At 39.4% G+C, this 19,002-nt stretch overlaps 1 protein-coding gene across 6 annotated transcripts in view; it reads right to left on the reverse strand.

Moving 5' to 3' along the window:
* Positions 1 to 19,002, reverse strand: part of PRELID2 (PRELI domain containing 2) — a 242,249-nt gene that overhangs the window by 161,019 nt on the left and 62,228 nt on the right. For all 6 annotated transcript variants that reach the window (XR_013166238.1, XR_013166239.1, XM_077137308.1 and 3 more), the window contains one exon: positions 337 to 406. Coding sequence is in view for 4 of the 6 variants with exons in the window: in XM_077137308.1 (XP_076993423.1) it covers positions 347 to 406 (60 nt within the window). In the remaining 2 variants the exon portion in view is untranslated. The remainder of the gene's footprint in view (positions 1 to 336; positions 407 to 19,002) is intronic.

Consider the following 19,002-nt stretch of genomic DNA (forward strand, 5'->3'; position numbering starts at 1 on the left):
TCAGGACAATAAAATTAAGCTTCAGATACTCCTGCACAGCACTCTTTACAGATCTATGGCACCTTGAGGAGTGCAGTCATGGTGGATTGTGCTGAACAGTTTCCATAATTTGAACGAAGTTGTTATCCAGCACATAGTGCAAAACTGCTCTGAAAATCAAAGGTCCAAGTATATGAAGGTACTGAACAGATAAAACTCCAGTGAAACAGTATTATGTGCATATAACTCGGAGATGTACAACATGAATAGCCCAGGGAGGCTGATGCATAATGTCAGGCTTATAAGCATGGAAACACGGCTTGAGTACATAATTCTGATTTTGCTTTTGGTACTCACTGATAATTCTTTATTCGACTAAGGGGGCACCACACTGTTCCTTTAACAGCATCTCCATTATTCTAATTCCCTACAGAGAAAGGGAAGAAAAATTAAAATGCTGTATTTCACAGACAAGCACTTGAACATTTATCCCAACCCTTTCCCTTCAAGGAATCCATGTCATGACCATATATTCATTTCAGAAAAGTAGGCTCACAGTCTTTTTACATTTCTATAACATTTCACTCAGCAATTTCACATACATTACTTCTACATATACTTTGAAGTACTCAAGGGCTGTAGGCAGGCTAGAGTTTAGGATCTCCATCTTAAATAAGATGATTAGTAACTTCTTGAAGGTGACTCAGCTACTAAGCAGAATTGCTAGAACCAGAATAAGAATGTTAATAGTTAATATGGACTACACACATACAAATGCACCCAGTTCGGTGCTACAGTTTTTATGTGCATTATCATTTATTGTGGATGCTATGATGTGCCACTGAGATTCCCACTGGTGACTTCAGGAGTGAATGAGACACTCCTTGCCCCACGTGTCAGAGAATTGACCGTGGCCTACAGCCGCAGCCAAAGGGCAGTGCCTCAGCTGAGGACATGTCCCCTCTCCAAGGCCAGCCCACATCCCATGACCAGTGGACATAACAGGGACTGAAAGTCCCCTTTCCTCAATGCCAGCTCCAGAGCTCCCCATGGGATCAACTGAGGCCTTTATTGCAACAACATCACAGTCCAACTTCTCCTTCTACCTAATTCTGCTTCCCTCACTCCCTCACAAGAATTATACCTGAGGGCCCTCTCCAATAAAAACTGCATGCAATCTCCGTCTGTGTCTGTGAACTAGGCAAATCCACCTAAGACATCTTGCTAAATACACACAAAGCCCCTGAATAAGTACTATTTTTGCCTCCATTTTACTAATGGGGAAACAGAAGTTCAATAATGTTAAGTAATTTTTCCGAGGTTACACAGCTATTAAGTAAAAGTGCCAGGGGAAAAAAAACAGGCATTCTGGTTCCAGAGATCACTCCCTAACCTTCTTGCAATGCTCATTCTACTACTGTACAACATAGTTACCTGTCTATCCAACCACCTTGTCCAGTAAAATTCTACCCTGGAGAAAGGAAGGAAGCTTATTTTGCTTCTTTCCTTCTTTAAGGACAAATTCTGCAAACCAGAGGACAAACCTTTAGTTGGAAAGACAGAATTATGATGTAATTATGAACTAAGTTCGTAAGGAAGGCAAAACTTGGTCCAAGGGAAAAGGACCAGCTATACTCAGAGCCTAGAAAATAAGGCTGAATAGAATAAGAATGATCAACAGTCATTTAAAATATTTGTCCCCATGTTCCTCTAGGAAAATTCTAATTTAGTAGGACCAAAGCCTTTAGTAGGTGCCAGAGTTCTGTACTTTTAATAAGCACCAAGTGATTCTCTTAGAATCAGGCAAGGTTGGAAAGTGATGAGTGTGCCAACAGGAAAAATAAAGAACTTTCTACTTGGGGTTTGCTCTGAGCCAGAGGATACAGATGGGGATAATCAAAGGAATCTCCAGAGAATGCAATAAAATATATTTAAAACCAAAGAATACTGAACATAATTAAATGTTTCCTTCAGAACTCAGACTGCTCATCAGATACTGCCTGGCCATCAACACAAACACTGCCACTATCTTGGGAAAAAAGAAATACTAATTAAAAGCTTCTGACAGAATACCAAGGAACACTGAGTATTCGGCTGAAGCAAAGTAGGAAACTATAGGACCAGGAGCATTATAATCAGAGAGTTAGGAGACCCGGGTTCAAATTCTGGCTTTGCCAATTAGTCTGTTTGGTGCCTTAGGTTAGCCAATTTTACAAAGTATAAACTTAGACCAGAAAGGTGAGGCATATTGGATTATATGCCTTGTATAACATTACATAGCTGCATGCCAAAATTACTAGGGGAACCCACAAAAGCCAAATATAGACTCTGAAGACCTACCCAGACCTATGCAATTAGAATTTCCAAGGCTGGGGTCCAGGACCCTGGATATTTATAACATACCTTATGAAATTCTGAAGCACAGCTAGTTCATTTAGAAGAGTTTGTAAATGACAGCTCTACTTCACCTCCAAGATCCCTTCCAATTCTGCCAATCTGGGGATTGCTGAAATAGGTCTCCCCTAGTCATTTCTGAAGATATAGTGTACACTATACTCCTAGAGTTACTTTCCTTGCAAAGAAATTTTTAAAAGGGGGGGAGGGGAGGGATCAAACAGCTTTGGGATGAAATTTAATCCAGTTCTTAACATAAGAACTAGAAAGTACTAATTTGTGCTCCCATTCATTCATTCATTCAACAACAGGTCCAGTCAACAAATATTTATTGTGCTCCTACTATGTGCACCAGAGATTAAACAGTGAACTAGCAAGACAAAGTCCCTGCTCTCAAGAAGCTTACAGTTAGTGGATTCCACAGTATTTTCATCCCCCTAACATAATTTTTTGTTTCAACAAACTGCCAGACTACAATTAAATGCTATCCTTCTCATTTCTGGGAGAATAAAAACTGCCATATTAATTCCCTCCCAACTTTTTTTTTTTGCAGAGTAGGCACATAAATTTAGACAGTATGTCTATAAAACAAGAAAGACACATTCCTTCCTTAGGAAGTGAGCGCCGTGAACTCTCCCCATCTGTCTAAGTTAAGAACACCACCACTTACTGAGCTGAACACTAATTGACATAAGTGAAGAATTTGAGGTTTGCCTTGGGAATTGAAAAGATGTTACTTATTGAGTCACTTATGTTTACAATGTGACAGTTGATTTTTCTTTCCCTTTTTTCTCCTCTCTCATGCTACTTTAGCCTTTTTAAGCAGAACAGTTAGAAAAAGATGGGTAAAGGGAGCAGGGAAAGTGGCCTATAGAGTGAATTTTAAAAAAAGTCTATCAGAGAGGCCCAGCCATTATTTAGTACATCTCTTTAGTAGGGAAGAAGCAAATCAAGGCCCAGTCAATAGAGTCCTTTCAAATAAAGTTCTAACATTTAAATCTCAACCCCAGGGAGATCAGGCTTAAAGGGGCTAAATTCACATCACTTATCCCACCTGAAATGCAGAACAAACGTTAAGTGGATCCCCCTTTACAGATATGGCTTAAAAGCTTTTTGGACTGACAAACCATAAACCAGCTTGATTTTATTATTTTTCTTCACAATGAGAATTTTTTCCTCTATTATAATGTTATCATTCTTTATTTGCCAATGTTCAGATAAGTGAGTTATGTCACAGTCTCATTTTCCTAATACCAAAGCTGTACTGGCCAAGCGTATCCCCACAAAGGAGCTGTGAAGTCCCTAAGAGTCAAGGCACCTCACAAATTCCCTCCCCACTTTAAGAGTTTCTGAGAAATAACCACGTATTACTAAAGACTTGAAGATATCTTAAGAGAAACAGGAGCAAGTTGGAACTAAAGGTAGCTAAATCCAGATAGCATATTTATTTGGTTACCAAACTGATGCCCTCTGATTTATTTAGGAGGCCCAGAGGAGAATACCAGACCTCACAAAAATTACAAAGCTCTACACCAATTCTCAAAAGCCACATCCATGGGGAACTCTTAACAAAAGAGAATCCTTCATTTAATTATCACAATAGTAAAAGTCCAATGTTAAAGCCCCCATCTCATTGTCCATTAGAAATAATGCCTTCTTCTGGCTCAAGTCTTTGGAATAAACATCACAAACAGTAACATCACCCACTGTGTTTAAGACATTGCATTAGTATTGTGGGAAGTAAGCATGCATAAAAAAAGCCTCTATCCAAGGGGTCATCCTCTCACCAGAGGAAACAGAGGCAAAATGCATTAACTCAAAGGCAAGGCAGCCTCTCAGAAGCACTGTAATGATAAAAGAAAAGACTTTCCGTGGAAGAAACGAAGTAGAAACAAATTCTGCAGTAGAGGGGGTTTGCAAAAGCCTGGCAGAGGTGGTAGGATTTGAGTAAGATCCTAGGTCCACTTATAAGTGTGACATACAGAGGGAATCTTAAGAATAAGGCATGGGAGTCAGCACTTCAGCAGCAGTTAAGAAACTGTCACTCTTTGAATGGAAACTGGACTGGGTGAAGCAGGAGATAAGACCTTTCCACCCTGCTGCCATCTCCCACCCTACTCCCAATCAAATTTCCTCCCATCTCAGTTCTACTCTTTCCTGGAGGTGACAACAGCATTAAAAACATACCTGTATTGCTGCAAATGGCACTGTTATAGAGATGTAGGGTCAAGTTCAAGCTATATGTGAGACCTGGGGCATTTTGCTTAAACTCTCTAAGCCTCACCTGCCTCAGCTTTAAGTGGTGATGGTAACGCAGCTTTGTTGTAAGGAATAGGTAAAATACTGTTATCACAGTATCTCCCTTCTGGTAAACACTCAGCAAATAAAATGGTTCATCATCTAAATCACTTTCTGAATTATCTACTCCTATTACAATGCAAGCCCCATGAGGGTAGGAACCTTGTCTGTCTTATTCAAGATATATCCCCTAGAACAATGCCAGCTATATAGAAGGCAGGCAATAAATGCCAACTGAATGAATGAATCTATCAATTAACTAATCAATCATGAGCTTACAAGTCTCCCATGCTAGGTGATAAGTTGCTAAAAGGCAGGGAACAGAACTTTACATCTGAATCCTTAATTGTTTAATGCACAGTCTGCTACATGTTAGGCAGAACCCCTTCCCTCTTGAAGTAACTGACCCTTAGCAAGCATTCCAGGAAAATTCCCCCACTCATAACTTCCAGGAGGCCCCTTGCAAAATCAAACCTGCCCCAGCCAACATGTCAGGCATGAGTGTCCTTGCATCCCCCTCTGGAAGCTGCATTCCTGTTATAACTCCCCTTATCCAACATTTGCCCTCTGGCAGTTACAACCCCCAGCAGATACAAGCTTACAATAACTCCCCACTTAGCCCCCCCAACACCCACTTTTAAACTAACCAATGAAACCAACCAACTTCTTGCTCCCAAGATAGACAACTAAAAGCCACCACTTCCCTTTCCCTACTTCTCGACAACCATTCTAAAGAAGCTGAATCCCTTCCCCTGCTCCGTGCCATCGCCATCCTACGTGGCAGCCACTTGCACACAGCATCTCAATAAAACTCCTTTAATGGGGTTCAAGTTTGTGTTTCCTTTCCTCCTGCTTGAAAAACTGATCACTACCCAGTAGGTGTTCAATGTTTGTGGATTGTAAGATTGGATCAATTGGTGACTCTTGAATGCCAGAAATTATAATACACTCTGCCCTGTGGTGAGCATTCTTGAAGTATGGTTTAAAAAACAGGAATAACAAGGGTTATCATAGGAGATGAATGAGCAAAACAAGGAAAGGATGAAGGATGAAAGCATAAAAGAAAAACAGACAGAAGTAGAAAAGAAAGAGGGATCTGGGAAGAACAGAAAGCAGAGGCAGGATTTAAAACAGATCCTGAAAAGTCTGGATTAACCAAGAGGAGCATAGAAGGTGGGATAATTTGGGATACTTATGTTTGCAATATAAAACTACAAGTCTCACTGCATTTTGTACTATGATTTAACTCCCCTCCCTTACGGGTAGGCTGCTGAAACACTGGCCTATAATCAGTGAAGTGCTGTGCACCTCGTACTATTTCACTCTGGGTTCTGCCGGACAGACACTGAGCTAGTATTATTGAGGCAGTCAAGCAAAATCTGTTCCACAGGGCTAATGCCAACTTCTACCCTTGAAATTTTGTAGAAGTTATAAAAAGAAAGTGGTCTGTTGTGTGATGATCAACACTAAGTCCTGTGCTCCAGTTAAAAACATTTGGGCCCTAGGGAGTCAAAATGAAGTTCAACTAGAATTCTACTGCAGAGGTCAAATCCATTTCGTATGGCATTGAGTGTGATATAGTTTTACTTTGATGTGCATTTCAAATTTCAGCTACACCTAGATAGACTTAAAATAATTAAAATGCTGTAACTAATTTTATCTACTAAATGGCACCCAGCCACTATTTTGTTGACTATAAGAAAGTTTAAGTTCACATTAATTTTTAGGATCTGATAAACTATTTCATGTATATTATAGTGGTATTCATATGCTATGTCACTAAACGTTATTTTCAAAAGCTTAAGACCCACCTGGCCCTGGCACCGTGGGATTGACAATGCCATCCTAACCAGAAGGGGGAAAAGAAGTGTAACAAATAACGTGTCAGTGGCTGAAAGAGTTCAAATCCAGTCAAGAGGCAATTCTGGAGGTCATTCTTATACAAGCTTCAGTTAGACATTGCTACCTACTGTAACATGCCAAACCCCAATCAAAACCATTCCTGCCAATCCTAAAGAATTTCTCAGCAAGAGTAGTTCAGTGGTAGAATTCTCAACTGCCATGTGGGAGACCCAGTTATGTTTCTCAGCCCATGTACTTCCCAAACAAACAAACAAACAAACAAAAACAACTAAACAAAAATTCAACAACTAGTGCTGCAATGAGGGGATACTCACATGGAAAAAGAATGAAATGTGACCCCACCATACAGCATACAAAAAAAAAAGAATACCTAGGGCATTATATAAGATTCTACAAAGCTTCCATGCACTAGGGCAACTTTCCAGAAACCTACAACCTCCTGATGGATCTGTGGACCAGATAAGTCGTGAAATGCAGAGGGGCCAGCCTCTCCAGAACATGAACTAGCTCCATTCCCCATCCCATATTATCAGCAGCCCCTTTCAGCATGAAAAAGTTAGAAAGGGCATAACCCAAATACCCCTAAACAGTGGGAGAAAGATCAAATATGATGGTGGAGTTACATAGAGAAGGTAGGGTTTAACAAATGAGTATGAGTGCTGAATCATTATACTGATATTTCTTTTTGTCTCCAGAATCTCAGAGCAGCTAGAAGTAAAAACCTAAAGTGGAATTGTATCCCATACTAAACTATGAAATCTGTTCTATAACTAATTGTTGTAATATACTTTGAAATTTATTGGTTTTATGTATTTATGTCATTTTTCACCAAAAAAAAAAGAAAGGGCAGAGAAGATATGATTTAATAAATGAATATGACTGCTGAATCATCATATTGATGTTTCTTTTGGTCTCCAGTGTCTTGGAGTAGCTAGAAGAAAAAATGAAAAATCGTAGAACTGTAACCCATACCACACTTTAAAATCTATTCTTGTTAAAATGTACTTGGAAATTTATTGCTTTTTTGTATATATATATATTATATTTCACAATTAAAAAATACATTAAAAAAAAGCTTCAGGTCCCCAAACAAACTTCTCTGGAATCAAATAAATAAATAAATAAATAACCACTACCTCAATAAAGAAATTTGCATTGCATATTTTGCTTTGCATTGCATCAAGTTTACTTCAAAAGCCAAGCTTTCCTTTTGATTCTAATCTTTTTATTAATTTGGTTTAAACTCTTTCAGAATCTTTTCATTTATGCAGCATCAAAGACATGAAGAAAAGGTTGAGTATGGATATGTCACGCCCCTGCTTCAGTCCTCCAATAACGTCTCACTGCTCTTATAAGAAAACCCATAATCCACATCCTGGCTATAAGGCCCAGGGTGATCTGGCCTCTGTCCGTTCTCCGACCATGGTACCTTCCCTTTCCACTCAGCATGCTTCAGCAACACAGACCTGTTTTCTATTCCTGGAACATGCTCAGTACCTTCCTTCCCACTCACTGTTTTCTCTGGCAGGAAGACATTTTCACGTGCTAGATTCTCACCATATTCAGATCTTAGCTCAACTGGCACATTCTCCGAGCTCTCCCAATCACCCTAGCTAAATGAGCTCTGGCCACAATCTGGATCACATCACCCTCTCTTATGATGTGTGTTGATAATGTGTACTGTCAACCACACACACTCCCCCACTAGAATGTAAGCTCCATGAGATCAGAGAGACTAAGCCATGTTGATTGATAAATACTCAGCATCTACACTAAAACCCCACACATAACAAGCATCATCATCTACTAATGAATGAAGGAAAGAATGAATCTTCATTCAGTTTTCTTGCCAAAAGGTAAGTGTTTGGGTTTGTTAATGCTTCCAGAAATGTAATATACCAGAAATGTGTTGGCTTTTATAAAGAGAACTTATTAAGTTACAAGTTTACTATTCCATGGCCATAAAAATGTCCAAACTAAGGCATCCAGGGAGTGATTCCTTGATTCAAGAAAGGCCAATGGTTCCAGAACACCTCTGTCAGCTACGAAGGCACGTGGCTGGGGTCTGCTGGTATCTTGTTCCTGGTTCTGTTGCTTTCAGCTTCCTGATTCCAGTGGTTTCCTCTACGCGTCTGTGGGTCTTCACTTAGCTCCTCTGGGACATAACTCTGGGTTCTGGCTTGCTTAGTACCTCATAGGAAGGCACATGGGAACATCTGCTGGGCTCTGCATCTCCAGACATCCCTTTCTAGGCATCTGCTCTCTCTGTCAGCACTCCAAGCATCTCTAAATATCTGTGTCTCTGTCAACTCTGGTTCCAGTCTAGCTTCTGCCAGCTCTCCCAGCTCCTGGCATCCCCTGAGGCTTCAGCCTTTCCAACTCTTTCTCTTTCCATGAGCTCTCTTAAAGACTAATCAAACCCACATTGAATGGATAGAGTCACATCTCCATCTAATCAAAAGATCACACCCACAACTGGGTGTGTCACATCTCCATGGAAACAATTCAATCAAAGTTTCTACCCTAAACAATAGGTCTGCCCCTACAAGACTGGATTAGGAAAGAAAACATGGCTTTTCTGGGTACATAATTTCAAACCAGCACAGTAAGCAAAATGTTGTTCATAGAGATTTTTGCTTTTTTTTGAGACTGAGGCTGAGAGAACTTGCGCATCATTCTAAAATTGTGCAGTAACTAAGAAGCAGAGCTTAGAGCAGGGTCTTTCACCGCTGGGGTAGGGAGGTTGGGGGTTTAAATGAGATTGTGTATGTGAAAGCACCTATTGTAATTTGGGCATATAGCAGGAGCTATTGACTGTTCAAAAAGGCTGATAAATAAACCAGATAGTTTAACCCTGCTCCAAAACAGAAGGGAACAATTCCTAACATATGAATCAATATTTAATCATATCCACCAATTATTTTAAATACATTGCTTTTCAAGTAGGAATATGCTGATAGAATGTATGACTTCAATATAATTTTCATATCATGGCTAACAAACTCTTGAGTAAGAGTCATCTGTGTTTTGATAAGTAACCAAAAATCTTTAGGGGTAACTGCAGAACATTTAACTGATACAATAATTCAGATGTCTTCGCTTCACATTACAAAGTTTTCTGCCTCCTTGAAAATATTTAATTTTCACAATTTTTAAAGGAATATATTCCCAAATTATAAAATCTATAAGTTGGAATGGACATTCTATTATATAGTCCAGATAGGAAACACTCAGCAAAGAATTGAAAGTGGTCCATTCGAATTAGAAAAATGTTCTGTGATCAAATATCAGAATGAATGAAATATTACAAATCCATTTCTATATGGCCAATTTTCAAATAAATCCTAACTTGATATGAACATTTTAGTAGCTAAGAAACAGTAACAATTTGGTCACTGGGGTTTTTCCATTTTATAAAATTATTTTCCCTCCACCCCCAATGTGAATCAATTAGTCAGTTGTCAATTTTAATTTTACAACATGTGGCCTGTGTATGATTTTTTTTTCCTGGCTTGAACTTCTTGCAAAATGATTTGCTCACTACCGATGAAGCACAGCCTCCCACAGTGCCACTCCGATCCATGCCATCTCTGACTACTGGTCATCTGATACTTGCTTGGACTCCACTACTGACAGGGAACATACAACTGCTTATTCCATTTGAGGTCAGTCCTCACCATGAGTCAACTCTTCCTTCCACTGAAGCAAGACAAAGTCTCGGGGCCCGGCACCAAAGGGTCCCAGTTCTAACTCTTATACTCTTGACAAATTAAAACACAAGGTTCTGGAGATCCAAGATGGCATCTTAGTAAGGTACATGCATCTTAGTTCCTCTGACTCCAAATCAACTAATAGGTGAACAGAAACAGTACAAAACAACTCCCGGGGCTACAGCAGGGAATGGACACACAGCGTAACCAAGTCTGGGCTGGTTAGTCTGACTGCGAAACTCGGCTGCGGTGAGTGAGATCCCCGAGCGGCGCGATTTCCCGAGCAGCCGCAGCTGCGGCGGTCCGAGCTAATCCCTCCCTCCTTCCCGGGCTGGCTGAGGGACGCGGAGAGACAAGCTTCCCAGCCAAGGCGGCCGGCGCCATACTTTTGCGGGCGGCTTTGAGTCTCGGCTTCGAGTCCGTGACTACGAGTCTCGCATCAGAGGGCTATCCAAAGTCTGGGCTGGCAAGTCTGATTGCGAGACTTGGCTGCAGCGAGACCCCCGAGCAGCCGCAGCTGCGGCGGTCCGAGCTAATCCTTCCCTCCTTCCGGGGCTGGCTGAGAGACTCGGAGAGACAAGCTTCCCAGCCAAGGCGGCCGGCGCCACACTTTTGCGGGCGGCTTCGAGTCCGCGACTACAAGTCTCGGATCAGAGGGCTATCCAAAGTCTGGGCTGGCAAGTCTGATTGCGAGACGTGGCTGCGGCGAGACCCCCGAGCGGCCGCAGCTGCGGCGGTCCGAGCTAATCCCTCCCTCCTTCCCGGGCCGGCTGAGAGTATCGGAGAAGTAAGTTCCCCAAGCCGAGGCAGGCGGCGCCCTTCTTTTGCGGGCGGCTTCGAGTCTCGGCTTTAAGTCCGCGGCTACGAGTCCCGGATCAGAGGGCTATCCAAAGTCTGGGCTGGCTAGACTGACTGCGAGACTCGGCTGCAGTGAGACCCCCGAGCGGCGTGCGATCTCCCGATCAGCGGCAGCTGCGGTGGTCCGAGCTACTCCCTCCCCCCTTTCCGGGCCAGCTGAGAGTATTGGAGAAGCAAGTTTCCCAAGCCGAGGCAGGTGGCACCCCTCTTTTGCGGGCGGCTTCGAGTCTCTGCTTCGAGTCCGCGGATACGAGTCTCAGATAGGAGGGCTATCCAAGCCGCGGAAGCCCCCCCCCCCCCACGGGAGGCTTCCTGGTCCGGTGGGGAATCCCCCAGGCCCGCTGCGGCCCGCAACCAGTCACAGGGTCCCCTCAAGCCACGGCAGCTGACGCCCCCACCACGCGCGGCCCCTGAACCAACGGAGAGATTTGGATCCGAAAGCCCCAGGCCACAGAGATCGGTGACTGGGGGAGACCCATTCCAAACACTTGAGACAAACGTGTGCCACGTGCGCCACGTACTGGGCAAGATAAGAAAAACAATCCCAGAGATTTCACAGAAAAATCTTACAACCTTGCTGGGTCCAACACCCAGAGAAATCTGAATAAATGCCCAGACGCCAGCAGCAGAAGATAACTGTCCACGCTCAAAAGATTGAGAATATGGCCCAGTCAAAGGAACAAACCAATAGCTCAAATGAGACACAAGAGCTGAGACAACTAATCCTGAATATACGAACAGAAATGGAAAACCTCTTCAAAAATGAAATCGATAAATTGAGGGAGGACATGAAGAGGACATGGGCTGAACATAAAGAAGAAATAGAAAAACTGAAAAAACAAATCGCAGAACTTATGGAAGTGAAGGATAAAGTAGCAAACATAGAAAAAATAATGGATAGTTACAATGATAGATTTAAAGAGACAGAAGATAGAATTAGTGATTTGGAGGATGGAACATCTGAATTCCAAAAAGAAACAGAAACTATAGGGAAAAGAATGGAGAAATTTGAACAGGGTATCAGGGAACTCAAGGACAATATGAACCGCACAAATATACGTGTTGTGGGTGTCCCAGAAGGAGAAGAGAAGGGAAAAGGAGGAGAAAAACTAATGGAAGAAATTTTCACTGAAAATTTCCCAACTCTTATGAAAGACCTAAAATTACAGATCCAAGAAGTGCAGCGCACCCCAAAGAGATTAGACCCAAATAGGCGTTCTCCAAGACACTTACTAGTTAGAATGTCAGAGGTCAATGAGAAAGAGAGGATCTTGAAAGCAGCAAGAGAAAAACAATCCATTACATACAAGGGAAACCCAATAAGACTATGTGTAGATTTCTCAGCAGAAACCATGGAAGCTAGAAGACAGTGGGATGATATATTTAAAATACTAAAAGAGAAAAACTGCCAACCAAGACTCCTATATCCAGCAAAATTATCCTTCAAAAATGAGGGAGAAATTAAAACATTCTCAGACAAAAAGTCACTGAAAGAATTCGTGACCAAGAGACCAGCTCTGCAAGAAATACTAAAGGGAGCATTAGAGTCAGATACAAAAAGACAGAAGAGAGAGATATGGAAAAGAGTGTAGAAAGAAGGAAAATCAGATATGATATATATAATACAAAAGGCAAAATGTTAGAGGAAAATATTATCCAAACAGTAATAACACTAAATGTCAATGGACTGAATTCCCCAATCAAAAGACATAGATTGGCAGAATGGATTAAAAAACAGGATCCTTCTATATGCTGTCTACAGGAAACACATCTTAGACCCAAAGATAAACATAGGTTGAAAGTGAAAGGTTGGGAAAAGATATTTCATGCAAATAACAACCAGAAAAGAGCAGGAGTGGCTATACTAATATCCAACAAATTAGACTTCAAATGTAAAGCAGTTAAAAGAGACAAAGAAGGACACTATATACTAATAAAAGGAACAATTAAACAAGAAGACATAACAATCATAAATATTTACGCACCGAACCAGAATGCCCCAAAATACGTGAGGAATACACTGCAAACACTGAAAAGGGAAATAGACTCATATACTATAATAGTTGGAGACTTCAACTCACCACTCTCATCAAGGGACAGAACATCTAGACAGAAGATCAACAAAGAAACAGAGAATCTGAATATTACTATAAATGAACTAGACTTAATAGACATTTATAGGACATTACATCCCACAACAGCAGGATACACCTTTTTCTCAAGTGCTCATGGATCATTCTCAAAGATAGACCATATGCTGGGTCACAAAGCAAGTCTTAACAAATTTAAAAAGATTGAAATCTTACACAACACTTTCTCGGACCATAAAGGAATGATGTTGGAAATCAATAATAGGCAGAGTGCCAGAAAATTCACAAATACGTGGAGGCTCAACAACACACTCCTAAACAACGAGTGGGTCAAAGAAGAAATTGCTAGAGAAATTAGCAAATACCTCGAGGCGAATGAAAATGAAAACACAACATATCAAAACTTATGGGACGCAGCAAAGGCAGTGCTAAGAGGGAAATTTATTGCTCTAAATGCCTATATCAGAAAAGAAGAAAAGGCAAAAATTCAGGAATTAACTATCCATTTGGAAGAACTGGAGAAAGAACAGCAAGCTAAGCCCAAAGCAAGCAAAAGGAAAGAAATAACAAAGATTAGAGCACAAATAAATGAAATTGAAAACATGAAAACAATAGAGAAAATCAATAAGGCCAGAAGTTGGTTCTATGAGAAAATCAATAAGATTGATGGGCCCTTAGCAAGATTGACAAAAAGAAGAAGAGAGAGGATGCAAATAAATAAGATCAGAAATGGAAGAGGAGACATAACTACTGACCTCACAGAAATAAAGGAGGTAATAACAGGATACTATGAACAACTTTACGCTAATAAATACAACAATTTAGAGGAAATGGACGGGTTCCTGGAAAGACATGAACAACCAACTTTGACTCAAGAAGAGATAGATGATCTCAACAAACCAATCACAAGTAAAGAAATCGAAGCAGTCATTCAAAAGCTTCCTAAAAAGAAAAGTCCAGGACCAGACGGCTTCACATGTGAATTCTATCAAACATTCCAGAAAGAATTAGTACCAACTCTCCTCAAACTCTTCAAAAAAATCGAAGTGGAGGGAAAACTACCTAACTCATTCTATGAAGCCAACATTACCCTCATACCAAAACCAGGCAAAGATATTACAAGAAAAGAAAACTACAGACCAATCTCTCTAATGAATATTGATGCAAAAATCCTCAATAAAATTCTAGCAAATCGTATCCAACAACACATTAAAAGAATTATTCATCATGACCAAGTAGGATTCATCCCAGGTATGCAAGGATGGTTCAACATAAGAAAATCAATTAATGTAATACACCATATCAACAAATCAAAGCAGAAAAATCACATGATCATCTCAATTGATGCAGAGAAGGCATTTGACAAGATTCAACATCCTTTCCTGTTGAAAACACTTCAAAGGATAGGAATACAAGGGAACTTCCTTAAAATGATAGAGGGAATATATGAAAAACCCACAGCTAATATCATCCTTAATGGGGAAAAATTGAAAACGTTCCCCCTAAGATCAGGAACAAGACAAGGATGTCCACTATCACCACTATTATTCAACATTGTGTTGGAGGTTCTAGCCAGAGCAATTAGACAAGAAAAAGAAATACAAGGCATCAAAATTGGAAAGGAAGAAGTAAAACTATCACTGTTTGCAGACGATATGATACTATACGTCGAAAACCCGGAAAAATCCACAACAAAACTACTAGAGCTAATAAATGAGTACAGCAAAGTAGCAGGTTACAAGATCAACATTCAAAAATCTGTAGCATTTCTATACACTAGCAATGAACAAGCAGAGGGGGAAATCAAGAAACGAATCCCATTTACAATTGCAACTAAAAGAATAAAATACCTAGGAATAAATTTAACTAAAGAGACAAAAGACCTATACAAAGAAAACTACAAAAAACTGCTAAAAGAAATCACAGAAGACCTAAACAGATGGAAGGGCATACCGTGTTCATGGATTGGAAGACTAAATATAGTTAAGATGTCAATCCTACCTAAATTGATTTACAGATTCAATGCAATACCAATCAAAATCCCAACAACTTATTTTTCAGAAATAGAAAAACCAATAAGCAAATTTATCTGGAAGGGCAGGGTGCCCCGAATTGCTAACAACATCTTGAGGAAAAAAAACGAAGCTGGAGGTCTTGCGCTGCCAGACTTTAAGGCATATTAAGAAAACAGTGGTCAAAACAGCATGGTATTGGCATAAAGATAGATATATCGACCAATGGAATCGAATAGAGTGCTCAGATATAGACCCTCTCATCTATGGACATTTGATCTTTGATAAGGCAGTCAAGCCAACTCACCTGGGACAGAGCAGTCTCTTCAATAAATGGTGCCTAGAGAACTGGATATCCATATGCAAAAGAATGAAAGAAGACCCATCTCTCACACCCTATACAAAAGTTAACTCAAAATGGATCAAAGATCTAAACATTAGGTCTAAGACCATAAAACAGATAGAGGAAAATGTTGGGAGATATCTTATGGATCTTACAACTGGAGGCGGTTTTATGGACCTTAAACCTAAAGCAAGAGCACTGAAGAAGGAAATAAATAAATGGGAACTCCTCAAAATTAAACACTTTTGTGCATCAAAGAACTTCATCAAGAAAGTAGAAAGACAGCCTTCACAATGGGAGACAATATTTGGAAATGATATATCAGACAAAGGTCTAGTATCCAGAATTTATAATGAGATTGTTCAACTCAACAACAAAAAGATAGCCAACCCAATTACAAAATGGGAAAAAGACTTGAATAGACACCTCTCAGAGGAGGAAATACAAATGGCCAAAAGACACATGAAGAGATGCTCAATGTCCCTGGCCATTAGAGAAATGCAAATCAAAACCACAATGAGATATCATCTCACACCCACCAGAATGGCCATTATCAACAAAACAGAAAATGACAAGTGCTGGAGAGGATGCGGAGAAAGAGGCACACTTATCCACTGTTGGTGGGAATGTCAAATGGTGCAACCACTGTGGAAAGCAGTTTGGCGGTTCCTCAAAAAGCTGAATATAGAATTGCCATACGATCCAGCAATACCATTGCTGGGAATCTACTCAAAGGAATTAAGGGCAAAAACTCAAACAGACATTTGCACACCAATGTTTATAGCAGCGTTATTTACAATTGCAAAGAGATGGAAACAGCCAAAATGTCCATCAACAGACGAGTGGCTAAACAAACTGTGGTATATACGTACGATGGAATATTATGCAGCGTTAAGACAGGATAAACTTATGAAGCATGTAATAACATGGATGGACCTAGAAAACATTATGCTGAGTGAGTCTAGCCAAAAGCTAAAAGACAAATACTGTATGGTCCCAATGATGTGAATCGACACTCGAGAATAAACTTGGAATATGTCATTGGTAACAGAGTTCAGCAGGAGTTAGAAACAGGGTAAGATAATGGGTAATCGGAGCTGATGGAATACAGACGGTGCAATAGGACTAGATACAAAAACTCAAAAATGGACAGTACAATAATACCTAATTGTAAAGTAATCATGTTAAAATACTGAACGAAGCTGCATCCGAGCTATAGGTTTTTGTTTTGTTTTGTTTTGTTTGTTTTGTTCTTATTATTATTACTTTTATTTTTTTTCTCTATATTAACATTCTATATCTTTTTCTGTTATAATGCTAGTTCTTCTAAACCGATGCAAATGTACTAAGAAACGATGATCATGCATCTATGTGATGATGTTAAGAATTACTGATTGCATATGTAGAATGGTATGACGTCTAAAAAAAAAAAATGGTCAGCACAATACTGCCTAATTGTAATGTAATTATCTTGGAACGCTGAATGAAGCTGCATCTGATCTATAGTTTTTTTTTTTGTTTGTTTTGTTTTTTTTTTCTCTTATATATTTTTGTACTTTTTATTTTTATTTGTGTTTTCTCTCTGTGTTATCACTTTATTTCTTTTTCTGTTGTAGTGCTATTTCTTTCTCTAAATCGATGCATATGTACTGAGAAATGATGACCATACACCTATGTGATGATATTAAGAATTACTGATTGCATATGTAGAATGGATTGATTTCTATTGTTGTGTTAGTTAATTTTTTTAACTAATAAAAAAAAATAATAAAATAACGGGGGGTGGGGGGAAGAAAAGGGATATATGGGAACTCTGTTTTCTGCATGATTTCTCTGTAACCCTTCAATGTCTCCAATAAATATAATAAAAATTTAAAAAAGAAAAAAAAAAAAACACAAGGTTCCTATCAATCCCCTTCATCAGCCATTTATTTGCTATTACTCAGATTTACATTCAGTCATAATTTCCCCCACTTCTTTCATATTTGAGAGATAAAATGGTTGGCAGCATGCTGTTACATTTTATCAGTGAATGTGTCTAACAAAATAAATCCAACTGACACCCAAATAATAAATCCAACTGACGCCCAGATAATTCTCTTTTTTTCCTTTTCCTCTACCATTCTTCTTCCCCCAGATCCATTTCTGTAAGGGAACTGTCTTCTTTACATATAATTCTGGTCTGCTGTCCCTTCAGATCATGTCTAGTTTTAGCAAATATAACTTCCCAAAGCCGTAGCTCAGTCAAGACCCACCCCACCACATCTCAATAACACTGAGGTTAATGATAATTTACCATGGGGCTGCCTGCATGCCAAGGGCTTTACCCACTTTATCTCACTTAACCCTCTCAACAGTCCCACGAGGTAAGGTACTTCCGGTATTTTTTCTTTTTTTAAAAATGCTAATAATAAGAATAATAATAACAGATAATTTCCTGAATGTCAAGTACTGTCCTAAGTGTTGTAGGTACAGTCATTTACTCTTCACAAGAACTCAACCAGGTTTCAACATCATCCTCATTTTACAGACGTGGAAAGTGAGACAGAAAATTCAATGGCTCGCCCAAGGTCACGCCGCCGCTCTGCTGGTTTCAAGGGGAGCCGGGTTATTTTGGAAATATAATTAAAGGGATTTTTGGGTAAGTAGTGCCTATTGAAAAACATTTTAAATTTTGTTATTTTCTTTAAAGATTGAAAGAGCTTTTTTGTGGAGTTATACAGAGAAGGGGTTTAACAAATGAGTATGAGTGCTGAATTAGTATATTGATGTTTCTTTTAGTCTCCAGTACCTTACAGTAGCTAGAAGTAAAAACCTAAAATTGTGGAATTGTAACCCATACCAAACTCTGAAATCTGTTCTATGTTAATTGTTGTGATGTACTTTGAAATTTATTTTTTTTGTATATATGTTATTTTTCACAAAAAACAGAAGGAAGAGTATAATAGAGAAGATAGGATTTAATGGATGAATATGACTGCGGAATCGATATGTTGATTTTTTTTTTTTTTTTTTTTTGGTCTCCAGTGTCTTGGAGCGGCTAGAAGAAAAAAATGAAAAATTGTGGAACTATAACCCATACTAAACTTTAAAATCTGTTGTATAACTACTTGCTTAAAATGTACCTGGAAATTTATTGTTTTGTATATCTGCTATTTTTCACAATAAAAAATGTTTAAAAAGAGCCTTTTTTTGAGAAGAGTGCAATAATATTTTATTATGAAATATTTCAAGTATATCGAGAAGTATACAGAATAATAGAAAAAAATGAGTAAACTTTAACAAATGTTAATGTCCTTAAAAATAACAAAATCCACATTCCTATCAAAGACCACAACTTATTTTATAAGGTTGTTATAACAAAGTACCACAAGACTAGTTGATTAAACAACAGAAACTTACTGTCTTGCAATTCTGGAAGTCCAAATCAAGGGGTCAGTAGGGCCATGCATCTG

The sequence above is a fragment of the Tamandua tetradactyla genome, chromosome 20 (assembly GCF_023851605.1).
Source record: "Tamandua tetradactyla isolate mTamTet1 chromosome 20, mTamTet1.pri, whole genome shotgun sequence".
Classification (NCBI taxonomy): Eukaryota; Metazoa; Chordata; class Mammalia; order Pilosa; family Myrmecophagidae; genus Tamandua; species Tamandua tetradactyla.